This window comes from Ictalurus furcatus, chromosome 1 (assembly GCF_023375685.1).
Source record: "Ictalurus furcatus strain D&B chromosome 1, Billie_1.0, whole genome shotgun sequence".
NCBI classification, from domain to species: Eukaryota; Metazoa; Chordata; class Actinopteri; order Siluriformes; family Ictaluridae; genus Ictalurus; species Ictalurus furcatus.
In genome coordinates, this window is record NC_071255.1 from 17,814,786 (window position 1) to 17,842,689 (window position 27,904).

At 38.9% G+C, this 27,904-nt stretch overlaps 1 protein-coding gene across 2 annotated transcripts in view; it reads right to left on the reverse strand.

Annotated features, from left to right (window-relative positions):
- dpyda.1 (dihydropyrimidine dehydrogenase a, tandem duplicate 1) overlaps positions 1-27,904 on the reverse strand; it is a 152,168-nt gene that overhangs the window by 14,283 nt on the left and 109,981 nt on the right. For both annotated transcript variants that reach the window (XM_053630367.1, XM_053630375.1), the window contains 3 exons: positions 17,467-17,587; positions 17,024-17,143; positions 2,660-2,802 (listed from right to left, as the gene is read on the reverse strand). In XM_053630367.1, coding sequence (XP_053486342.1) covers positions 2,660-2,802; positions 17,024-17,143; positions 17,467-17,587 — 384 coding nt within the window. The remainder of the gene's footprint in view (positions 1-2,659; positions 2,803-17,023; positions 17,144-17,466; positions 17,588-27,904) is intronic.

Here is a 27,904-nt window from a genome sequence, read left to right on the forward strand (position 1 = left end):
TTAGTGCAAATGAATTCATTAATTATGAAAAACAGACTAGTTTGTGATCTTCTCAAAGCTAGAACTGTAAACTCTGAGCCTTGTTGAACTGAGTGCAGAAATATGTCCATTAGTGCTCCTCATTTGGTTGGGAACATCAAAGATGTGATGCCCTGCTACAGAGCATTTAATCCTAATGCAGCTGACTGCTGAAATAAATCAAAGTGAGAATTTCTAAGAGGTTTCCAAGCAATTGAGGCAGCAGGTCCTTTTTATCCACTCTGAAAACTGTGGCTGGGCATTGATTTCAACTCCTTCTGAGATCTCAGATGCTTTTAGATCCCTCCACATGCGCTCTCTTTGTCAGCTCTTTTATTTCCAGTGATAAAATTCTGGCATTTAGCAGAACAGCGTCTTCCCAAAAGAGACGGAGATTAATTCAGTTTGGCATCCAAATGTTAAAATGACTATGCATGAAGCTCTTGTCCTTTTGATTAGAGCATTATGTCCAGTATGCCAGAGGATATTAGCCACTGTAATTTCATATTGCTTTGCAGGTAAAAGATGCTGGCTATGTGATGCCACAACTGGACATCAGAAGTGAACAGAGATTTATACATTTGAAAAGTTAGTGAAGGTAGACTTTCTATTATTTTCTATTGTCACTAAAATCCAGTCAGCCCCCCCACCCACATTTACTAGATTTTAGGAATTGAAGGGAGAGCATAACCTTTTCCCTTTGTTTTTTCCTCTAAAGAAACACTGCTTGTAGTGCTTCTTCAATCAATACCTTAACCGTGGAACATGCTGCTTGTTAAAAGCTTGCTTTGTCCTCTCTGATCTTTTCTTCTCTACAGAGACACTTAGCCATTTCATACTGAATTACAAATGTTTTCTGGGCTACAAGTCATTTTTGCTATCTCCTTTATTGCAACTCACAGCTGTTTACATGCACTGAAATGGAGAGATATTGCAGTGTGGATCATTACGATTAAACTGATTCAGTCATTAGTGAAATACTGCTCCACTGCCCCAGAACACTTGCCAGCGACAACACTGACATTTTGCTCTCACTGCTGCCTTCAATCTCATTAAGAAGAAAGAGAACACATATCAAAATTAGTTGCTATTATTAAAGAAGGATATCCTTTACGATAGCTTTGTGATACTCTGTACTTGGTTGACTTGTCTTCTTTGCAAAAATAAACTAATATTTAATAGAAAGGCAGTGTATAAGTTTAAGTTATGCCAAACATCCTCTACAGGCTGATGACAACATTTAGGTAAAGAATCTAAACTAAAGATTATTGATTGAAAAATTGCTCAAATTTGCTCTTCCAGCATACAGGCCTTGACATATGCAAAAAAAACATTTTGTGTGCAATGGAAGAGAATGATAATCAAAATGTGTCTTGGTGAACAGCTGCCTCAAATGTATGAACAGAGAGCTGGTCTTCAAGAGAAATCAATACAGGATATGAATGGACTTCATTACATTGTTTGTTCTAAGAAGAATATGTCTGATGTACCGTCAATCACTACTTATAGGTAAAAGTCTGAGTCTCTCTAACATTGAAACAGACAGTGAACTGTGAGTACTTACTGTCCAAAAAAACGTTGATTCTCCCATTCAAGCCTCATATGTTCCTTCAATTCCGACAACAAGACTTCCTGATTGTAACATATACAATTACACTGTATTTTTGTACTGCTATTTTTCAATAAATGTCTTGCTTACTATTTATATAGCATCCCAAAGGCTTGTGGGGAAATGATATCTTTTTTGTGAAAGTTTCCTCCAGGATAAAACACTGCAGAGAGCCAAGACAACATGCTATTTTACCATCAAAAGTAATGATTTAGTCTTTGGCTATGATAAAAGGCTACTGCTGTCTGTGTTGGTTATTTTTCAGTAGCAATTTCACAAAGCCGTGGGCCTTTGAGGCATCAGTGAATAAGTGCCACATCTTTTTAACAAACTGCAGACTTCCAAGTTACATCCTAATCCAACCCAGAATTCACATCACTAATCCTCAGCTAAAAATTTAAACAAGAATATATTTGCTTTCATCGCTGACAAACAAAAATTGGTCAAAAAGAAAGCTATATTTTGCAAGATGAAATACAAATTAAAGCTTTTCAAGGCAGTGAATTTGTAATTGAAGGCATTATGATTCGATCAAGAGCCCATTTTTTTTATTCTTTAATTAAATTTTCATATTAATTCATAAGACGAGTCTCTGGATGAATTGCAAAAAAGCCTCTTAGATCCCAAGTGCTGAGACTTAACAGGTTGGTGACAGAGAGGCATTACTGAAACATTAAATCATATTTTAAAAATAGTGGATGCATTTATTCACATCGATTCAATTTGCATGCAGATTCTCTAACTGATTACTCCCTAGACACAACCCACTGAGGATACAGAAAGTTTGAAAACACTTTCCAATCTTCCTTCGACATTTAATGTTTGGCGATATTCATTTAACTCCACATTTTCCAATTAAAACTTTGTCTGCATAAAATAGATACATGTCCAGAATATTGGTAGCTGGATGATAATGAAACAGCAATGTAGTCCTAAATTGACATGTAAATTCTATTTGGTATCTTGTGTGTTTTTATTGGATTCGAACATATTTACAAAGTTAAATATAGTAAATATGCAGCGCAACATTACCTGTAGTACTGAGGCACCGGCATGGAGGAACTGTAGGCCAGATTCAGCAGAGTCAATGCCCCCAGTGGCCAAGATGGGAAAACCAGGGAGTGCCCTGGCTATGACTGACACGGCACGCAGGGCAATGGGACGAATGGCATTGCCTGAACACATACAAATAAAAGCAAACAGACAACAAATACACAAAATCATATTTCATTCACAAAATTGAATTATCTGACTAAGCATCTAATATGGATGAAATAGTCATGCAGTAACATACCTCATCTAAGAACAAAATGATCATTCTCATTAACATTAATCATAATCATGTTTATAGCTCTCTTTTTTTTCTTTCATTTTGACAAACCCATCCAGAGATATTTCATTTCAGTGTGAGAGCTCTGGGGAGTGCTGTACCTTCTAATGTTACAACCTTTATTTATTTACTTAGGTCTCAGTGTCCTGAATGAATTAAAACCGGTGACAGATGGAGTCGTTTATCACATTAGATTTAACCACAGTTAGCTGGCAGGCCTTTCCCCTCATTGATCAGTGGGAGACATTGTCTCCCCTCATTTAGATCCAGTGTAACTAAAGTCTAGCATGGAGGCACAGGCACACATGCAAAGACCAGCTTTCTCCTTCATGTTAAACGACCCTTACTAATAACACTGAGAACATAACACAATCATCAGTGGTATAGATAACATATTTATTACAAGGCAAAGATTTCAAAGAACAAGCCTCCAAGAAGCCTCCATCGGTTCAGTGGTATTGGCTTCAGTGATCTCCCAATTTCAGGTCAGTGGTGCAATCTTACTAAGATACTCAGAGATCCACACACTTTGTAATGAAAGGATCACTCACACTTTTTATTCTACATTATTTCTGCAGAAATGAAATGAAATCAGAACAACCGGGCAATACTTGGCAATGAGTCACACAAGCGTTACTGATTGCCATGACAGACACCCGCCTGGCTGCAGAGCTAAACATCCTCTCACCTTCACTGAGTGATGAATTTATCTCCTCCAACACCATTTTGCACACTCGTTCAATGAAACATGCAATCGTTGACACCTAGAGCCATGTAATCTACTGACATGAATTACAGTCAACTTAGTCAGGGGACACTTAACAATTCTGGTAGCTGACACTCAAACGTAAGCCTAGGGATTTGAGTGTGAGTGTGGGTCACATTCACTTCCCCCCAAGAGCACTGCAGAGAAACTACTGAGGCTTCTAATTGCATTAGAAACGGATGAGCAATGCTCAATGACTCCAACTCCTCCCATAGTACATCCCAAACACTATTTCTGTGTGAATAATTATTCCAAAAGCTGAAAAGGCTTGAGGCCATGTTTGACTGACAAGGAGTAATAATAATAATAATAATAATAATAATAATAACAATAATTCATCCTCAATAACTGCTTCAACCTGGTCACGGTCATAGTGGATCTGGAGCCTACTGTATGTCGGGAACAGTGGGCACAAGGTGGGAGTACACACTGGATAGGACAATAATAATAATAAAAGCTTAAATATCAGTAAACTTCTAGTCTTTTCAGTTGCTTTTATTAGTTGGACTGTGACTGTTTCCTGATCAGTAGGGACAGTAATTGATCTGTGACTGTTTACGAATCTCAGAACAGTAGCCATCTGTGATTGTTACTGATCTCTGCAGTTTGTCAGTAATTTGGCTGTGACAGCAAGTAGTTAGGCTGTGTTTTGTTTCCTGATCATTTATAAAGACCTCTGTCTGGTTGTTGATCTCAGGATATTCATTAAGCTGGTGCTGTGCTCTGATTTAAGGTCAGTGGTAAGAGTATGGCTGTCTCCTAAATTCAGATCACTAGTTAGGCTATAATTGTTTCTTTGGCTTAGTGCGGACATGGCCGTGGTAGGAGGCCCTTGCACCAGTCAGCGTCTCCTCATTTCTCCTGTTTTGTCTATCGTTGATTCAACTGGCATGAGGCACTTACGTAATACATGCACGTAGCATCTGCTTTTTTGTTGAATAATTCTGAGCACAGTGGGATGTACACAGAAATCAAATAGGACATGGTGAGTTTGAAATTTGGAAACATCAGATAAACATGAGAAACAGGGAAAGCACATCCAAGGAAAGACAATTAGAGAAATCCACCTAGACATGACCTACAGGATCATAACGAACACACCCTACCCACTATGTGCTGCCTGTTACTCGGCGGTGAATAGCAACAGCAGTCAGTGAAGGATACAAAAGCAAAGTAATATTTCAACTCATAAGTTTAACAAATCCGGGGCTCAGTAAGTGATTTAGATACATGCCAACAGAAAAAAAAGGGTTAAAGAAGAAGAGAAACGTGCACAGGCTTTATTACCATATTGTGTGGCTAATATACATGAAACCATGCATGACTCTTGTAGCGCCTAGTATTATCAACAAGTAATAATGTTACAAATTTCACCCTTTAGACCCTTTTAAATAGCGCGATTGCTTTAATGTATTTTACCTGACCAGTGGATACACAGTCACTGAAGTCTATTTTCACCTTGATAATGCTAGTGACTTTCTGCCCTGACAATTAAATTGAAATGTAATCTTTAGATAATCAGTTCTGGATAATCAGTTACAGATCATTCTTATGAACACTGTAAATGCATTTGAGTTTGCATTTGGATAATGTCATCAGCTCATCTTTTCACTTTGATGATGTAATTCCTTTCCATCCTAATTCCAAGACAAATCAACATAACAGAATTTACATACATATTTATTAAAAATAGACAAAATGTTTCAGCTATTCAAACAAGCTCATTTAAAGATATGCTATAGAGCCTTCAATTTAGACGTGCTATAGACCCTTAAAAAAGGACAGTGATTAAGATTCAGTGGGGCCCTATCCAGAATGTGGCCTTTTCTTTGGTCGGACAAAGCAGCTTCTGTTCTGGACTGAGAAAGATGCATAATTCAGCATAATGCTTGCTATTCAAGATCTGCAAAGGCCATGCTGCTCTGTGTGTACCTAGTGCATGCAGACTGTGAACATCTCTGCAGTCAACTCCTTTCTCGCCGTAAGCCCTAACTTTAGTCCCTGTGCACCCACATTGGATCAGCCAGGCAGGGCACTCTCCACAGTCCACACACTTCCATTTGCATGTAATATACATTAGAAACACAGGTCATGCTTTTCTGCAATTGGGAAGATGAAGATGTACAGCTACAACACAAATTCTCTACGGGTCAGAATACAAGGAACATGATCAAACACTGAGAGGAATGTTTTGTACTGGCACTATGAATGACAAAATTTAAGCAAAAATTTTGCCAGTTGTTGGCAGAAAGGAAGAAGACTGCACTTTAAGCACTAGCATTATCTTATAGAAAATGGCCAAGTTGATTTCTGAGGCTTTCAGTGCAGGTTCACAAAGGGCCTTCAATTTCCCACTGCCTGCCTACTATACAGAAAAAAATGTGGGGGCACATGAAGATGCTGCAAGGCTGTATTGCATCAATAAATTATGGCTCATGTGCTTACACTGCTGTGCAGTGCATTGTAAAAGACATGTTATAGTAAAATAAGCATGAAATATAAAATATGGGTAGGCTGCGATGGAAATTATTATTTTTTTTAACAGCCCCTGACCCACTCTTTGCCTTTAGCTCTCACTGCTTGTTTACCAATGGCATTCATTTTTACACTGTTTTTATATTGATCTTTTTGGTGATTTGTTGAGAATGAAACCAGACAAACCAGCACTGCTGTACGAATGAGGTGAGGTCACAAGCAGAAAAGTTATATACACTATATGGCCAGAAGTATGTAGAAACCTGACAATAACATCCATATGTGAGCCTTCCCCAAACTATTTCCGCAAAGTTGGAAGCACATCAGGTGGCGCTAGAGTGCAGTGTTCTTACAGACACTAAGAGTCTTACAGACAAAATTCTTTTTTCCCCTTTGATTCCTTGAATAATTGCAAACCAATTTCTAAGTTGGACCTTTTAATTCCACCTATTTAGATTTTGAATTCATTTGTGCAATTTTTTTTTGCCAACTAATCCTACGTTTTTAGGTGTATCTTCACAAGATTGGTCTATAAATACTCAATGGAGACTGAAACTAAGTACAAAAAAATATGTTGAGATTTGTAATCAATCAATCCTAACACTGCTGTGGGGATCAAGGTTATAATCGTAAACGAAAACGAACGAAATAACGAAAACTAGGTGTGAAAAAACATTGTCGTTAATTGAAATCGAAATAAAAACGAGGCATTACAAAAAAACGATAACTAACTAAAACTATATTGTCTGTTTACAAAACTAACTAAAATAAAATACAATTATAGAGTAAATGTCCTTAGTTTTCGTCTTTGTCAATGTCTTTCATAGAGCAAATATCTTTCAGAGTTGACATTTCCGACTGGGAACCCGGAAATTATGACATTCCATGTCAAATTGAACACAGCATAGTCCAAGTTCCTCGCCTGGCATCATGGCAGTACAGAAAGTCAGAAGAAAGCGGCAGAGTCCTATTTCGGATTACTTTGAATATGACTGTGTGTCAGATAAAAGCAAGTGCCTTGCAGTGGAAGGTGGTGAAATATGTGGACAAATTATTAAAGGGAAAAATCCCATGAATCTGAAAGTACATTTGAGAAGCGCGCACAAGGAGGCTAACCTAGCTTACCTTAATAAGGTAAAGGAGAACGCCAAGCCCCCCCATCCCCTGAAACAGAAGCTAACCCCGGTACAGGGCTAAGCAGCATGACGGAGACAACCGCAGGACAGAGAACACTACAGCAGTGCTTTCACCGGACAACCGATAGCTGCTGGTTAGTAAACACGCAGGAACACCACAAGCGGGAGGAAGCATTGGTTAATATGTTTATTGATAGTGGGATGTCTACACAACTTTGTGAGTTGCCATCAAAAAGGTCGCCACTTTAGTCGAACCAAAGTTCAAAACACCTGGAGCTGCAAGAGTCAACAGCTTTATTGGGGCTAAGATGGATACGGCAAAACAGAAATTAACAGATCATTAAGGATGCGAGGAAGCTGACCCTATGTGTAGATGTTTGGCGCAAGAGAGGATTAACAGCATCTTTCATGGGTGTGTCAGCTTGTTTGTGCCCATATGTACATTTTATGTACTGGTGTTATTGTTGAATACATATTTCTAAAATTGTGTGATGCTTTTGTTAAGTTTTTATTACACAATACTTTTTCTGGCCTTGACAAATAACCCATATTACAAAAGACTAAAACCAACACTAAAACTAATAAAAACTAAACTAAAACTAAGCATTTTCAAAAAATAGAAACTAAACTAAACTAGAAAACCCGCTTTAAAAACTAATTAAAACTAAACTGAATTTGAAAACATAAAGTCAAAACAAAATAAAAATAAAAATTAATGAAAAATGCAAAACTATAATAACCTTGGTTGGGATTAATAAGAATCTTGAAAGGCAGTGAAAGAACAGTGAGTACAATCAAGGTGAAATTTGGTAAATTGCATCTTTGTGCTATTCTGTGGATTTGTAATGTGGACTCGATGACTTCGCCGTTATTGGCCAATCAGCTTTCAGCAGGGATTTGGCAGGGTTAAGAGTGAGCTACAGTCATGGAATTTTAACAGTAATGTGGTAGTAATGTAAGACAAACATTTTACTACTCAAAAGTGAATTATTTTGAAAATTATAGGAAATTCTCTATACTACATATCTAAAAATGACAAAATATACTATACTCTATATTCTATATATTGTATCATTGTGCTGTATTGGGTAAAGGCACTAGTTTGTAATCATAAATAAGCACTATATTTTCTTATAAACACAAGCCAATATTGTGTAAATTGGCAAAACTGACAAAAATGCACAATTTAAAAAAGTGTAAAATTCAGTAATGACAAGGTGTTAGAGATATGAATTTTAGCATGCGTAAGCAATGGTTCCAGTACCATAAGCACCCCAATGCAATGTACGAACAGGGTTTTCTTCGTATGTTTCTGTAAATCCATATACCAAAAATATTGCCAATGTCATTAATGTGGAAGCAGTAGGAACACCCCTAAGTTCTTAAAATGCTCCACAGACCAGTATCCAGTAAAATTTTCTGCTGCCTAAAAATATTGTTTAATTATAGATCTGATGTCACAGGGATTTTGAGATTGCTCAATCTTGTGTGCCCATAAAAACTTGTGAAAACAGCACAGGCTCAATTGTCTCAAGTTATCATCTTGTCTAGTGCAACAGCTGTCATGGCATCCGTTTGCCTTGCTCTGTTGGTGCACTCTTAAATTCTGATGCAGACTGCCACAAATTATATCATACCCATAAGGCTGGAACAACTAAATGTAACACAGCAAATGGTATAGAGCTCATCAAAAGAAGAAATGGTACCATGGACTTGGTGCCAAAGATTATATATGCCTTCATTATTGAATGCTTTATCTAATTTGAAGAATACTAGAGAAATTGTTTGATCCCATCAATAAACACAAAAACCTCTGTAAGTGTGTTGTGTTGTTTCAGTTGAACTGGCTGATCTCTTGGCAAAAAGAATGAATGCAGCTATGAATCCCTGGAAAGAAATTATGTCTGAGATGTTACTCTGAGGCTGTCAATAACCCTGCAAAATCCAATACTGAGATAGAACAAAGTGACTTTGAAGTAGAGACTGAGGATATGTCTCTGGATAAGGCACCAACAAGCTGTACATCCATAGGTCTGTCACCATTTAAGATCACCAAATTAAGAAAACCAAAAAAAAAAAAAAAGGAAACTGATGAGTAGAATTTGCTCTGGAGCAAAGATCTGTATCTGTTTGTATTTATTTGTATAGGCATAATTTTCATTATGATGTCAGCCCTGTTGCCAAATGCAATTTGGACTGCATATAGTACTAGGATAATAGTTTACGCATACAAAAACATCAGGTCACTAGCTGCTTGTCAACATTCTCAAAAATGTAATTTATTTTTTGTAATTTAGCAATTTTGGCCATACTTGCATGCATTTACATTATATGGCCAAATGTTTGTGGACAACTGACCATCACACCCTGCTGCCACAAAGATGGAAGCGCAAACCTGTCTAAAATGTCTTTGTATGCTGTAGCATTAAGATTTTCCTTCACTGGAACCAAGAGGCCCAAACTTAATGCAACTGTGCACAAAGTGAGGCACAGGAAAACGTGGTTTGCCAAGGTTGGAGTGGCAGAACTTGAGTTGCCATCACAGAGCTCTGACCTCAACCCCACTGAACAACTTCGGAATGGACTAGAATGGTGTCTGGGGTAGAGCTTGATTTACTTAAACAGCTGTAATGGTGAAAGCTCAGATGTATTCACACAAAACTTTAAAGCAATGATCAGGAAATTCTGGGGTGAGCTGAACAGTCTGTTGGTCACAAACAGTATGGAGGGCTTACTGAACATTATAAAATATTCTAGCTTTTTTTTGTGGGACCATTACTTCTCTGCCTCCTGTCTGTGGATTTCAACACCTTTAAAGCTCTTGATTCTAACTTAAACAGCACATATAGGAATACATAAAAACACGGAGTGTGAGAGAGATAAAAATACATATGCAAAGAGGAAGGGAGAAAACAATAATATCATTTTTTTTCTGATTTATCTTTCAGTGTTTTGTCTCATCTGCCATGTCCCTAGAGGGTGCAGTGATTGATAGCCTAATCCAGTGGCTGTGCTTCAAGAACCTCATCTCATTCTGTGTTCTTATCATTAGAAGTTAGCCTGTGCTTATGGACACAGCTCGCTGCCTGCTACTGGCCCATGAGATTTAAGGGTCTGGCCTTTAGAATATATTTAACACAAAATTGAAATCTTGACAGTGCTTACAAGTCTGTCCTCAGCGATGCAGCTTTAATTAATCATTTAATTAAAATAAAAGGCCTACTGTACCATGGTCTGTCTAACACACAGACTGCTGTGCTGATTACTCAAACATGCAGCTCTAATTGCATCACAACCTCCAGATAAACATCTCCCAACACTTCTTTCAGCCTTCATGAGTATTCAAACGGCAAGAACGAAAAGGCTGTTCTAGGTAAGTAAAAATGTACACGTGAAAGACAAACTTGCTTTCTTTTTATTCTTGACAGGAGTCTACTGTCAACAAAGAGCTAGATGTTTTCTAGACCTGTAGCCTGCCAGACCAGCATCTCAGCTCTTCTTTCTTCTATGAATGCTCCTTCTATGAATGTTTGGATACATGCTGAATACAGCTGGAAATAGGCTTTGGTAAAAGAGGCAGAAAGCTGCACGAGCATTCAGATGAAACTGAACCGGACTTGTAGACGAGCTGCTTTTCTTTCCCTCTCTCATTGTTGTTACAGAGTCGATCCTCAAACAGCAGGACAGCAAACACTGGCTGATGTGCACATATTATCACATTATCACATTAAAGGAGAAAAAAGAACATCAGCCCCTGAAGTCCCAGTACTCTGCTGAAAAAGATCAATAGATGATTATTGCGATCAATGAAGAAAAAAAAGCAAAAGAAAAAGTCAAAATGAGGCACATAATATAGAGCACTCAGAGCATTACTACATTTGTTGATACCCATTTTTTGTCTCTCTCTCGCCTTCTCTCTTAGATGATGGGCCTTCAGTTATGCATTAGCATACATGCCAACATCCTGTAGCTCTCAAAGGGCTCTGACACCACTCAATCCATGGCACTGCACTCTAATGAAGGCTGGTGTGTGCACGCACACACACACACACACACACACACAAATGAGTACACATTTTGACACACACACTAGGCACAGCTCACTCACTGGTGAAAAAGGTAAAGCCCACAAACCTAAAGTGCAAACTAACACACCCCAGACACATATACACACACATTTCTATCTATCAATATACATACAGTTGCGATCAAAATTATTCAACCCCCATTGCAAATCAAGTTTATTGTCAAAATTTACAGACCTTCAGCTGTTCACAATGAACAAATAGAACAAAAGCAATTGAAATAGTTAAACACAATGAATGCTTCAAGTGGTTTCCCCAAATTCAACTGAAAATGCAATTTATAATAACTTGTCCAGTCTCAAAATTATTCAACCCCCTGAATAGAATTCCTCCCAACAGCACAAACATGCAAAACAGGTGTTGTCTCAAGCACACCTGATGCAACTAATCAAGGGCTTCATTATTTGCACCAGGTGTGCTTGAGCTGGAACACATGAAATACCTGAACTGGCTAGGGGAAGAAAATACGTTAAATAACCTGGATGGAACAGAAAAAGGAAGCGCTCAACGGCTGCAACCAGATTTCTGAGAAGACGGGTTGTGAAAAGCCCTCAAGTGACTGCAAAAGACCTGCAGCAAGACTTGGTGGCAACAGACACTGAGGTTTCAGTGAGTACAGTAAGGCGTGTATTAAATGCAGAAGGTTTCCATGCCAGAACTCCAAGACGTACTTCACTACTGACCCAAAAACACAAGAAAAGTCGGCTCAAAATCATATAAATAAGCCACAGAAGTTTTGGGATTCTGTTCTGTGCAGCGATGAAACAAAATTGGAACTTTTCTGCACGATGGATCAGCGGTATGTCTGGAGGAAGAAGATTGAAGAAAGAACACTCTGTCCACAGTCAAGCATGGTGCTAGCTCGGAGATGCTCTGGGGCTGATTTGCCTCCTCTGGCACTGGAAATCTGCAGCGTGTGGAAGGCAAGATGGATTCATTGAAGTATCAGGAAATCCTAGGGTTAGGGTTACAGAAAACCTCATGCCATCTGTGAGGAAGCTGAAGCTTGGGCGTCATTGGACTTTCTAGCAGGACAATGATCCCAAGCATTCCTCAAATTCCACTAAGACTTGGTTGCAGAAGAAGTCCTGGAAGACTCTACAGGGCCATCACAGTCACCTGACTTGAACCCCATAGAAAATCTCTGATGGGATTTGAAGAAAGCGGTTGCAGCACCTAAACCCAAGAATATTACTGAACTGGAGGCCATTGTTCATGAGGAATGGGCTAAGATTCCTCAGAAACGCTGCCAGAAGCTGGTGTCTGTCTATGCATCTCGTTTGCAGCAGGTCATAACAGCAGAAGGGTGCTCTACTGAAAGATGCTTGCCATGAAGGGGTTGAATAATTTTGAGACTGGAAAAGTCATTATAATTTGCATTTTCAGTTGAATTTGGGGAAAAAACTAGAAACATTCATTGTGTTAAACTATTTCAGTTGTTTTTGTTTGATTTGTTCATTGCAAACTGCTGAAAGTCTGTTTTGATTGCAACTGTACTGTATATATACAATATCTAAAATTTAGAGCACTGATAAACTTTCAGAGCCTTTAGTGGTCATTTGTAGCACATTAATGCCATAGGCCTAATTTCTATACCAGTTGATCCAAAAGTAGGAATGCATTCTGGATAAATTATACACATTCAAACAGAACATTCAACTGTGATTTATTATACAGTATATACCAGACTAGACAGTACTGGTACTGTGCATGAGAACAGAATATACTTAAGTGTGGGAGTCTGCTTTAAAACGATGTATTCTTTTCCTGCAATGAAGCATTTCCAGTTTCAGGTTTTTTTTCTTTATATGTCCACTTATAGTTTTATAGTTATTGTCTTGTGGGTTTTTTCTGTACCAAAAACCATCATAAATCTTTTTTACATGACCATTTCAATCTCAGTTTATCTCAGGATTAACCTGGTTGTTTTGTTACTGGTCTGTTAAGACTGAAATGTAAATGATTTTCATTTTGGCTCTGGAATCTCTTGTGAAATGTTACAATAGGCTCATTCATCACCAACTGTACAACTAGAAATAAATAATGGACCCTGGCAAATTGGCACATTTTTAATGTCATTATTAATTTTATTGTGTTGTTATTTAGTCACAATCTTCACAGATGATCATATGGCATTGCTAAGTTTTAGACTGAAGTGAGCGCTTGCTACCTAATGTAATTCAAAGTAGCGAACCATGCTCAAAAAGCAGAATGGCTAATCTAAGATAAATTTGTAGTATATAGCAACTAGCCAGCTAACAAGTAAAAGTAATAAGTAAAAGTCTGTGATAAGTTAGTTCATCTAAAAATAAATGGTAAGCTTACTCACAGACAGCATTTTTTATGCACAGTTTAACTGACAACAGTCAACTCCCAAACCTGCACTTTGTATAATTTGTCAACTTCTTTAAAAAAAAGGCTAATTATTTCAAATTTCCTCACGTTCCCAACTCACACAATTTCATGTTTCACACTCTCAGTACAGTGACTGGCGGTGCAGGACTGCATAACTCAAGGTCAGGTAAGGGTTAGGTTGAGCTCATACTGGCAGTCTCTGGGGTATCCTAGCCCCTAGCCTTACAGAAGACCTCAAGTGGCAGTTTTTACCATGATTAGTTGTTTCCTCTGTCACTTATTAATTGCTTTATCAAACACATAAGCCCTTCTCTGTAGTCACTGTACCTAACCGAGTCCTAACCAATGGGTGACTGTATATACCCAGACACAATATTATCTATAATTGGATAATTTCCCTTTTCCCTAGAAGGGACAAAGGAATAATACTGGTACAATACATACAGAGAATAAACAATCACAAACATTATGATTCTTATTTAGAAATGTGCTTAAATTACAGACATGTAATTTTTATTTCCCACAAATCCTTAGGCTTCTAGTCTTTGAAGCTTTGTTTCCAGATACAGGGCTGTTACAGTGTGTTTTTATATAGCATGTTGAACTCTTTTATATCAAAAAGCCAGAACCCCTTTGACAGTCTTGTGTGAATCAAAGCTACATTACATCTTGTTTTATAGTCTGCACCAAATATATCCAGAGACAACAAATTTATGTATATTCCGGAATTCTGTTTCAAATATGAGGCTTGACACCACAGTTCTTGACACTGTAGTGTGGAGATGCAGCAAACTTGAGATTTGAGTGTAAGAGCTAGAGCATGCTGAAGAAGACTGGCAGAGGAGACCTTGCCCAGCTTTGATCTTAGAGACATACAAAATGTATCAGCCATGGAAAAAAAACACACTCACGCGCACACACACACCGAGGTGGAGGGGCTTGAGGCTGTCTTTTAGTAGCCAACAGACAGGAGGAGAATATTTTCTCTAACAGGAGCCTGTATGTGTTTTACACTGACCTGTTACACATAGGAATTGAATAACCACAGTGTGGTGAACTTACAGTAGGTGAAGATAAGAAATCCTTCATCATTTCTGAAATGATGTGCAAGTAGTAGCTCTTTACCCTACAGCCAGAGTTAAGGAAAAAAAAAAACTCTTTCTGCCCTATTACCCTGTTCGCTCTATTTTCTGCATAGCTGCTATGGATATGATAAAAGTAAGCTAGGCAAATTTCAGGTAACTTATTTGTGGATGAAACTCTCTAGGATTCAAAGCAAAATGAAGCCATAAAAATGCATCTACTTGCAGAATACCATTAAAAATTTAGCTCACAAGCATGTGATTCCAAATCAGTTTTGTCATTAAATCAAATCCCATACATCATGGCTGTGGTGAATTATGTCCCCTGGAGGAATGGCATAGGTATGAAGGCTGTAGGAGGACGTATGCTAGACAGGGGTGCAGCAAAAGTCCTGATAGGCTCAACTCCTGTGGGATATCAGAGCCCAGCAGGCAAATCTTATATAGGGAAAAGATGACACTAAGTAGTTTTGCTTACATAAAATACTGCCACAATGGTACCTCCATTAATTTTTAATCCCTACGTTTTTTTCGCTGGCCCAGGTGCTGGGCCACCTTCTGTCTTTTCTTCCTTTCTCCAATCCCAGCCATTCTGGACCAGTAGAGCTGGTAAAGGAGAAGGCATAGGAAAGCTTAGGGATGGGCCTGCAAATGTGTATGCCAATCATACACCATGCCAACAGTTGTCAGTCTGTCCACAAACATCCACACACACTAAAACACATTAAAAAGAAGTCCTGATTCATAAATAGCATTAACTATGCAGCAGAGCAGCCATCCAGCCACAATCGAGAGCAGAAGGAGGGGGAGCAACAGCACGCACATGAATTATTGAGCACATGGCTGGAGCACACCACTGACTGGACAGCAGCTCACGCTGCCCTCTGATGAAGTGCAATGGCTCCAGCACAAAGGAGGTGCACTCCAGCAAGGGGGGAGGAAAAAAAAAACCCCAACAAAACACTATCCATACCAGAACAACTCACAGTGAACAGGTGATCTAACAATATCCTCTCCAGTAGTAGTCTTTATTGTAATCTAACAAACATTGAATAAGGAAGTCATAGAAACACATGAAATACACATGAAACACATAAGCTGTACTCCCTGCAGTACAGCACAGGGAAAACCACACTCTTTTGAAAATACATCAGTCTAATGTCTTCATGAACTGCGATGCTGCTGCAGACAATGTTAACATCCCATGGCAACCAGAGTACCTTTGTTTTACAGCCCGCCACTGAAGCACGGGAAATGCACTTTTTTTCCCCTTCAAAAGCCCTTACTGCACACTTACGTGAGACAATATTCAAATGACAACACTTGAGAAGATGATACTATCAGGGAATATTTCCAAGAACTACAATACCTGGGAAATTAGATACACTTGCAGCATTGTCTCCTTCTGAATGTATATTGAAATTGTCAAGCAGCCACTGCTGGATGAATACTGTAGCTTAAGCAATTACAGCCAAATTTGGGACAAAAGTCAACATTTACATCTCTTAGAAGACATAAGTGATGTCTGGTTCCTAATTACCGGTGTAAGTAGTAAAATGCTTCCCTTAAAACAAACCTCTCCGAAAATCAGATGTGTTTTTAAAATGGCCCATCAGGAAGTGTGGTTTCCAATAACCATAACATAATATGCAATAACAGTTGCTTTACCAGATGTGTTGTGAGAGAACATGATCTCTATAAAAATGCATCATACACCATTAAAATTACCCATATCAAATCATTCTGGCAGGAAATCTTGCTTTTTTTCTATATAGTTTGTACTCTAATTCATAAGGATAAAAAACAAAGAAGGGCAGCATTATCCAAACTTTCAGCCTCACTTGACTCCTGTCACTGTCATCTGTCACTTCTATTAGAGGTACCGACCAGCAGTCCTGCACAGCAACGCACACCCATACACACATTACAGCGGAGCCACTGCATTCATCCCAAAAGCAAGCCCCTTTCTAACACAGCAGTGACACAAACACGATTACAATTGAGAAGAGAACAAACAAGTGTTTCCACAAAATCACACAAGCCCACAACACTCCTGCATGCACAAAGAGGCAAATAATAGATTAACACACACTTGCACACACCCACACTCTGGCGGTGCTGTCCCTAAGGAAAAGGGAATGGATCCAGTGAGCTGGGTGACACTTACCAGACACGCCGCCATATGTGGTGCGCTTGTCTCGGCCGATGCAAGGCCAGGGAGAGCCGTCTGCCTTCAGTCCCATCAGGCCTGAGACCGTGTTGGTGGCGGTGACACCATCTGCACCACCTACACCCACGGGGTTCAAATATTAGCCACATAGATAGAGGAGGAGAAAAAGGTGAAAAAAAGCTGCAGGGTGCGGGATAATGAAGGGCTTGTACTAAGCCCCACACTGCCAGGTCATACCATTACACAACTCGCATCAGATCACTACTCCTCATTGCGATAGAGCTTATTATCAACGTGTCGCAAATGTGCCTCATGGCTGGAATAACACTTGACCTTTATAAGTTGTGTAATCTGCTCATGTGAAATATGTTACATTTATTACATTTATTGATCAGTGCTCTGGTTAAGAGTGACAAAATAAGTATGGATAAACAAACTACCTTCATGTGCAGCCTTGGCAATATCCACAATGTCGGTGACATTAGGGGTCAGCTTGGCAAAGAAAGGGATCGTGACAGCTTGTCGTACCCAGCGGCAGATGTTCCGCACCAGCTCTGGATCCTTTTCAAATTTGGTAGGGGAAACAAACAAACAACAACAACAAAAAGAGATTCACACAGCTGAACTAAATGTGCAAAACACAAAACAGGGCAACTTAAAGTTGGCAGTCTGTTATGGGGTGTGTGTATGCGAGATAGAATGAGAGACAGGGACCCAGAAATCCTCAGCACAGTGATAGAGGGATTATATAAGTGTGAACTGCTGCTCCTGGAGGATTCATGCTTTATTAGACATCTCCTGGCCTGTCAGTCTGGCTGTTTAGAGAAAGGAGAGGCTGCTCAGTGTCTGACGTGCTCACACTCAGCGCACTTCTGCAGCCTGCTCAAGCATACAACCATGTCTAAATCTACGACATCCAAACCAACAGCAACACAGGGATGGCTGCTGCACACTCACTCACTCAAACACATTTCTGCATCTCTCCCAACACATGATCAGCAACATTTAATACCTATAATGCAGCAAAGTTTAAACAGGCTACAATTTAGAACTTTTCAGATAGAACATAATGCAGAACAGTGTGATTTAATATTGGCGAGAAAAAGACACACATACTGAGGATTAGATGTAAAAACGTCTTATATTTGCTGTATTCTACACTACCAGTCAAAGGTATGGACACATCACATAAGGGTTTTCTTCATTTTTACCATTTCCTATTACTTGAGAAAAATAATGAAGACATTAACACTATAAAATAACACATATGCAGTGGATTATGCAGTGACCAAGAAAAGTGTTAGCAAAGCTATTTTATGTTCCTAAATAGAATAGAAATGTGTTGGCTGCTTCTCGTCACTTGTTTGGTGAAACAATTTAATTTCAACGAAAAACAAAATACTTGTTTTAGCTAAAAACTACTTATTAAAATATTTTTTGATTCAGGAAAAAATGGGTCAAATTTCAAATATAAATCTATATATATATATATATTTTTTTAAATTTAAGACAATGTACATACTGTGTCCACACTTTTGATTGGTAGTGTATACAGAGGGATGGTGGTGGACCATTCTCTATACAGCAGTAACATGGTACTGTGTAAGCTGCTGGTATGACTGTATTAGGCACAGCAGCGATGTTGGGGTTCTTAAATATCTGAAGGTCACTGCTGGGTTAGAAACAGTCCATCAAACAATATATCCAAACAACAGCAGCCCTGTTGTTAAAAAAATGATAATGATGAATGTAAAGATGATTGTTAATACTAACAGGGAATGTGGAAAAAATGAGCAATAATCTCAATAAACTCTGACAGAGAATAGTCCACCAAACCAATAATATCTTGTCAGTGGTAGCTCTATGGTGGTCCCTTGCCATTGATAAACAGCGTAGAGGTTGACAAATTGTGCATAGCAACTAATGGGCTACATTCATTAATTATCTAACTATATGTAGTTAACCACTTGATAAAAGCTTCTGATGCTTAATTTTAATTTGATGTTATAATCAACAACCACTTTAATAGAATTTTCATTTTCATTTCCACTTTAATTAGATTTTCAAACACAACAGTTTTTAGTTGACACAGACTGGTGCAGAAGACAAAAACATCCAGTGTGTAGGAAGTCTGTTTTTGGAAATGCCTTCTTAATAAAAAAGGACAGAGGTCAATGGCCAGACTGGTCTGAGTTGACAGGAAGCTATGGTGGTAACTCAAGTAACCACTCTTAACAACTGTGGTGAGCAGAAAAGCAGTTTAGCACACACAACACATCAAACCTTGAGGCAGAGGTGCTACAACAGTGAAGACCTCATTAGGTGTTCCTGGTGAGTGTACTGTGTATATACAGTATGATGCTTTATATATGATACACAAGCCTTCCTGGATACATGTTTCACACTAAGTCTTAGGCTTAAACCTGATATCCTCTCAGACTGAAAGAAACAATATTTAAAAATGGTATATCAGAATTTTAGTGGAACTGATTCCAAGTTGACTAAGTTACAGTTTTCACACCAGGTGCACTAGTCCCACATCTGCACAGTAGGCACATTTAAAACAAGAAACATTTCACATAAACCCAATACATCCTCCATTATAGAAGTCTTTTTTTTTGTCTTACATGCGTGCATCAGAGTGAACTGAAGCATTTGTTCTTGTAACCACAGGACATATTTTACATATAAGGTACTATATAACGAACTAGCAAAATAGATGTAAAAAGAAACATTGTCCGATGGTCTAGCTATGAAATCTTTTTAGAGTTTGATCATCTTTAATGTGCTGACAAATGTGTAATGAGTGAGGAACCGTTCCACATATAAGAAGCTTCATTAGTCAATATGTAAGATGTTCAATATGTGAATAAGAACACAAATCTTTGACATTTTTTTTCAAGCAATAGAACAATATATTATATGCCAGTTATGCACACCAAGCCTCTATTAAACCTGCACTAGAAAATGATAAAAGTTCTGATCATGGTGAGATTTTTACCATAACTTTTAATCAAAATGTCATTTGATTACCAAGAGTTTGTGCTGACCTTTTCCTTTCATTATCTTATACATAATGCAGACTTTAATGCTTTCGATCTTTATTTCTCTCCAGTGGACACACAAACTTCAAGCAGAATTCTCATTCACAATGCAGACTATATACCTTGTTCTTCAACAAGCTCTAGCATATGTGCATTTAGAGGAAAGCGCTGCCTCTTTTTTTTTTTGACAAATCCAGCAGCTATTAACACATACCTCCTTGAGCAATGGGTTTTGCTTTCTTGTATAAAGAAGTGTGATTTACCAGGTCTATGTGCAAAATGGAACCTTGAGGTCAGTTTCCGGCAAAGAGGAAAGGTTAGTGTTTGATTTTTAAAACCGTTAGACAGGATTTATTTGTCAGAATAGAGAACGCAAAAGAAAAGTACACATCACTGAGACTATTTCATTTCTATTTTCATGACATGTTAAGTAATTCAGTGTCATTTCCTCCTATGAGATTCAGAATTTGTGTGTTTGTGGATGTGCATTCTGATTTAAAGACATGGCCAGAGGGATGGTATTTGCACCTAAAGATATGCCATACACATTTTAAAGCTCTAGATGGAGGACAGAAAAGGTTACTGTGTTGTAGATAAAATTCATACATTTCTTTTTTCAGAAGATATTGGATTTATGCACTTGTGTCTCCAGCAAGTGTCATCCATAGCAATTTGTCTTGATTTATTCAAGACTTAAACAGGGTATAAACAAGGTTGGAGTACTGGATTCAACTAGTCTGCTCCGAGCCATCTGCCAGTGAAGGAGCTGTAATATCTGAGCTCCTGAGAGATGGTTAATCGCACTGCTGGTGTCTTGGGGAGATTTATTGGTTGATGTAGCAGATCTTGAACTCCAGGCAACAAAACCAGATGTCACTACAGTGTTATAGGAAAGTGTGCCTTCTGTTCCTTGACAAACCTGTAGTAATGTTAGTCTTTAGGAATAAACCTCTAGAAACAAACCTAATATCTGTGGTAAAAACAGACTACATGTAAATAATGATAACAATTTAGACCAGAGGTGTCAAACTCAATTTAGGTAACAGGCCACATTATACTTAGACCAATGTCAAAAGTCAGTTTAGTAGATCAATAACACACCAACTAGTCATAAATGTGTTTGTTTATCAGCATTTATCTGAAAGGTACATTCTGAATGCTCAAATGGATTGAACATACTTTGTATCACCTAAAAAACATATGACCAGACTGCAATTCATAAAAAATATATATATATATATTTGTATATATAAAATTATAGACAAATAAAATATCTACAGTGCTATGAAAAAGTATTTAGCTGATTTCTTCTGTTTTTGTGTATATCTCTTCTTAAACAGTTTTAGATCTTCAAACAAAATATGACAAAACAATGGGAACCTGAGTAAACACACAATGCTGTTTTTATTTTTTTTATTGAAGCAAAAGTTATCCAACACCCATCACCCATGTGAAAACCTAATTGTGCCCTTAAACTTAAAATCTGGCTGTGCCCCCTTTAGCAGTAATAACTGCAACCAAATGCTTCCGATAACTGGAGATCACTGAGTCTTTCACTAACTTCTAGGACTAGGACTTACTCCTATGCTTTGGATCATTATCTTGCTGCATAATTCAGTTGCGCTCGAGTTTCAATTTACAGACTGAAGACTGGACATTCTCCTTTAGGATTTTCTGTTAGAGAGCAGAATTCATGTTTCTCTCAAGTATTGTAAGTGGCCCAGGCCCTGAAGCAGCAAAACATCCCCACACCATCACACTTCCACCACCATGCTTGACCATAGGTATGATGTTCTTTTTGTGGAATTCTGTGTTTGGTTTACATGAGATGTTCCACTTTTGACTCATCAATTCACAGAACATTCTCCCAAAAGGTTTGAGGATCATCAAGGTGTGTTTTGGCAAAATTCAGGCAAGCCTTAATGTTCTTCTGGATTAGTAGTGGTTTTCACCTCACCACTCTTCCATGGATGCCATTTTTGCAAAGTGTCTTTCTGATAGTGGAGTCATGAACAGTGACCTTTATTGATTCAAGAGAGGCCTGTAGTTCCTTTGATGTTGTCATTGGGTCTGTTGTGACTTGCTGGCCCAGATAGCATCCAGATGTGGGCCACTTCAGGCAGTGATGCAGCACTGCTGGCCTTCTTTTGGCCTAGACAAAATGGATATGAGCCTGAAGTGGTGCACATGTAAAATAGCAAATATGGCCCAAATATCCAAAATCACAAGTGGGCCTTTTTAGGCAAAGATGCGGTGCTCACGGCACCGCATCTGGATCTGGATGTGACCCTAAAGTGGCCCATGTGGTAAATTGTGAATATGGACCAAATATCCCAAAACTAATATGGGCCACCTTTGGCAAAAATGTGGCACATGCGGCATTGCTATGGCTTGCTTGTGGCCCAAATGTGGCAAACAGGAGCAGACCGCCCAAGTGCCATCATTCCATGCAGTATGTGGGCCAGATGAAAATGTCAGGTGTGGACCGGATCTGGGCCAAAGCAATTTTGCTATCTGGGGGATGAGTCATTTCTGTGCTCTTGGAGGAATTTTGGAAGGTCGGCCACTTCTGGGAAGGTTCACTACTGTGCTGAGTTTTTCCATTTGGAGATAATGGCTCTCACTGTGGTTCTCTGGAGTCCCAGAGCCTTTGAAATAGCTTTGTAACCCTTCCCAGACTGATGTTTTTCAATCACCTTCTTCCTCATCAGTTCAGGAATTTCTTTCAATTATGTCATAGTGTGTTACTGGGTAAGAACTTTTAACCAACTGCTGAAAAAGTTCTATATAAGTGTTGATTGATTGAACAGGGTTTGCAGTAATCAGGTCTGGTTGTGTTGAGTCCAGCTGAACCCCATTATGAATGCAGTTTCAAAGGTTTGAGAAATTAGTAACTATGGGGGCAAATATATTTTCACATAGGCCCAGCTGGTATTGGATAACGTTTTTGCTTCAAACTATAATTTAAAAACTGTATTTTGTGTATACTCAGGTTGCCTTTGTTTTATCTTAGATATTGTTTTAATTTATGAAACAATTTAGTATGAGATGTACACAAAAAGAAAAGAACCATTTACCGCTGAACATTTCTACATTTTGCAGTGTTATAACCTGGGACTGGGTAAAGGGAAACCTGGGTAGCCTGGGACCTGGGAAAAGGGTTTAATCAGGATTATATATATATATATATATATATATATATATATATATATATATATATATATATATATAATTGCATAAGTATTAAATCCTATTGCTATGCACTCTCTAAATTAGTTATTATGGAAAAACACATGGCTACAGCATAAAAAAGAAACGTAGCTTTAAAAGTAAAGGATTACATAACACTGGCAAATGCTGTCAGTAGATTAGTTTATGGTCGTGAGTTTATTGCTCTATTTTTTCTCCCCAGTACATAACAGAGGTGCTCTATTTTAAAAACTTTCAATTTAATTACGGTCCAGGATAAAGATTCTAAATTAATCTGGTCCACTGGCTATATGTTTGACACCTCTTGGTCAAGACATATCACTATAAACATACACTGAGCATCATACACAGCTGTAGCAGTATGGCAAGGTTTGTGGCAAGCATGCTCCTGGTGCTGGTGCTCTCTGAGTCTAGCATCCTGAGGGCATGGCTTTTTATAAGCAGAATGGTGTTAGTCTTTAAGAAGGACAACACGAACACAGCCGCACAGAAAGCAAAGCTGGCCTTCCTCCCAGAGGGGTCATGGGGAAATTGCATTAGGCCTGTTCCAGCAAGGGAGACGGGGTTGTGGCCTGCAGCCAGGCACCAGCCACCAAACAGATGCTGCTTGTAAGATCTGTGCTCTCACAGTGGGCATGCGCTCCCTCTGAGGCCTGCCTGTGACAGCTTATTACAGGCCAGATGGGGGTGAGAGTACGAGTCTGTAGGCCAGGAACCATGTCTCTGTCCTCCATGCAGTCCGCTACACACAACATTACATGCATGGCTGGACTGCCCCAACACCTGTGTGTGTACGTGCATGGCAGACTTGCTTTTTTGGCAGAGTGACTGGGGAAAATTCAGCAGAACCTGCCACTAATGGCCTGGGAGCGATGCAGACTTGCAGCAGGGGAAATGCGAAATCAGGAACATGGTCAAGAGCCAGAGTGCCTCGTGGGCACATGATCAGACATGGAGAGCTTACAGTCCCACTCAAGAGCATTCAGCAAAGAAAATCAACTGGTGAGCAGCAATAAGAGCTGAGTGAATTGCATACTCACTCTGGCAGCACTGTTCAGGAGGAATGGCTGCGTGGAGGAGGGGAGGTCTAGTATGAAATTAAAGGAGGGGCACGGCTTCTCTGTGGAGAATTCTTTATTTATTTTCTCTCTCCCCCATGCTGTCACCGCAGGGCAGGTGGAGCCCAGCGTGGGATTCATTTCAGCACAACGGGGGTGAGCGGAGCGAGAGAACAAGAAGAGTAAAGAGTGAGTGAGAGAGAGAGAGAGAGCAGAGAGAGGGTCTTTAGCACCCTCAGGCAGAAAGACAGCAGGGGCTGAGGTTTGAACAGAGATGGGTGGAAAAGGGATAGTGGCTTTGCACCTGAAATTTTAATTTTCCCATGCAAGGTCACAGCAGGTAGGGGCTCTCGTTAAGAGCCAGTAGTCGGCAAGTCTCGTAGGAGGGATGATGGAAGCGGTGTGCCACTAGGTCCTGTTTGGTGGGCTGAAAATAGTTGTGGGAGCCTGCGCCGCTTTTAATTTATGAATCCAAAGAGCTGCATTGAAGGCTGGGAAAATTATGAGATCCCAATGGATACTGAATCAAACCTGCGCAAAAGCAATGAAATAAAGACTCCTCACACCTGGGAGATCTTAATCTGTCACAAATTAGGTGTTTTACATGCCCCCTCAACCTCATATTTAAAATAACTGTTCTTATGTCAAATGAGTGGGCCAGGAACTGCAGCAAGAAAAACCACACGGTCACTCCGAGTAGTATAAAAGAAAAATAGTGATCATGCACACAGCTACACTCTAACAGGCAGCCTTGTTGAGGTGATGTTCAGAGGCTTCCGTTGCTTCTACAAAACTCATCAGGAAACGCAATGCTTCCTGAATGGAGCGTTGAAACACCAATCAGTAAACAAGATAATAATATCATTACATGTATTTATGCTTATCATAAGTAAAAAAAATGTAACTCTAATGGTGGCTAGATTTTAAACAGCTCTGAGAAAAGGATGAACATTATACTGTGAAAGCTAACCACAGTCACTGGGGGGAAATTGCATATTAATATCCCATTAAAATCAAATTCTGCCTCTCTTTTGATGTAGTCAGAAATAATGTTTTTCCCCAGCTAGTAGAGGAAGTGCCAAACGGTGTGATTAAATGATATTGCCTCTCTTTAGTTCACATGGAGGTTACCTGCCTGCGGCCCGGCAGCTTTGATTAGCTTTTTGTCTTAGAGTAGAAAATCTACAGCAAACGGATATAACTCTTTAAATTTACGAGCGCTGCAGTGGAAAATAGTTCCATCTCTGTTCGGATTGAAAAAAACTTGCTTTATTTCCTTTAGTATAACACATAATCAAAAGAGCAAGAAAAAAACCCATGTGTTTCAATCATCAACCCATGCTGAATAAGGACTTAAAGGGATGGTAATATACAATGAGGTATGTTTGTCTTTCAGATGTTATCATTACTTACACCAAATGTTTATTTTATTCATCAGGGTTAGAGCATCCCATTATTTATCAAAGATCTATTAAGCTACAGTTACACATACACCCTTGGTGTATCTATGCTGTGTATTGACATTGTGTGCATTTTGTTTTGAATCTTGAAAACTAATGTCTAGACATAAAAGAACATAAATAGACAACGGATTCCTGAAGTTGTGAAGCTATAATTACAAAGTTGTACAAATGTAACACAGCTCACTTGAAAACGTCATCAGACAGTGGCACTGTGAATCAGTGGCTTGTTTGTATGGATTTTTATGGAGTTTACGTTTCACTTGTGCTTAAGAAAAAAAAGATGTAGCACATAAAAGCAAATTGAATAAAGACACAATTTTATGCTTCAACACAGTTCACTTACAAACTCAGTATTGTGTGATTAATAGTTGGAAAGATGGTTAGTTTGTGTTTTGACACACACACACACACACACACACACACACACACACCAATTAGCCATAACATTAAAGCCACCTGCCTAATATTGTGTAGGTCCCTCTTGTGCTGCCAAAACAGCTCTGACCCTTTGTGGCTTGGACTCCACAAGACCTCTGAAGGTGTGCTGTGGTATGTGGTAGAAAGATGTCAGCAGAAGATCCTTTAAAAGGAACCCCGACTATGAAGACTTGTAGGCCTTAACACGCAATAACTGCCCTCTCCAACTAAAATATGTTGTTAGAAACACATGAAATATTTTCATGACTTAATCCTTAATCCTTAATGTATAATACATATTTTAACCTATGGAGGCCGCCATTTCGTTACATCCGCAATGCACTCTGAGTCGATGACGTAAAATGGTTGCACTTGAGCACTCTGAACCACTCTCCAGCATAGCGCCATTAAAGAAAAAGAAGACGCTATTAGCCCCCACAGCAGGAAAAGAATGCCACACTAGGGCTGCTCGACTATGGCAAAAATCATAACCATGATTATTCTGGTCAATATTGAGATCATGATTATTAAACACGATTACTCATTGACCTTGGAAACATCACGCATTTATTGAACTTTGAAAAAAAAAACAACTTTTTATTGTATTTTTAACAGTGGATTTCTTTGAATATAATTCAAATATGTAAAACAAAATGACATAAATTATGCGTATATATATATATATATATATATATATATATATATATGCACACACACACACACACAGACACACAACGGGGGAAATAAGTATTGAATGCGTCAACATTTTTTACAGTAAATTTTCCAATGAGGCTATGAAATTTTCACCAGACTTTGGTATTAACTCAAGAAATCTAAACATTAAAGTCCATAAATGAAGTTATGTGTAATAAAGAGGAATGACACAGGAAAAAAGTATTGAACACACTAACTGAAATTAATTTAAAACTTAGTGGAGAAGCCTTTGTTTTTAATGACAGCTCCAAGACACTTCCTGTATGAAGAAATTAACCGGTCGCAGTATTCAGGTGATTTTGGCCCATTCTTCTAAACATATTGTCTTTAAATCTTGTTCAATTGGATTCAAGTCAGGTGATTGACTGGGCCATTCTAATGCCGTGACTTTTTCTCTGAAAACAATTGAGAGTTTCCTTTGCTGTATGCTTTGGATCGTTGTCCTGCTGGAAGGTCCACCCACGTCTCATCTTCATCATCCTGGTGGATGGAAGCAGGTTCTTCTGAAGAATCTCCCAGTAAAGGGCTCCATTCATCATTCCTTCAATTATATGAACCAGTACCATGCGATGAAAAACAGCCCCACACCATGATGCTTCCACCTCCAAACTTCACTGTTGGTACAGTGTTTTAAGAGTGATGTGCAGTGCCATTTCTTCTCCAAAAATCTGACTCTCCGGTCAGAAATCTTGCGAGGAGCTCCTGTGCGTGGCCGGTTGATGATGGAGTGATGTTGCTTCCATTTGCGGATAATGGCACCACTGGTGCTTACTGGAGGATTCAGAAGCTTTGAAATACGTCTATCCGATTCCATCAATATGTTTCGCATCAATAAGGTTGTGAAGGTCTTGGGAGAACTCTTTGCTTTTACCCATCATGAGATGTTTCTTGTGTGACACCTTGGTAACGAAAAGCAGTTTTATAAACCATCAATTTACTAATCCAACTGATATTAATTTGCCAGATAGGAGG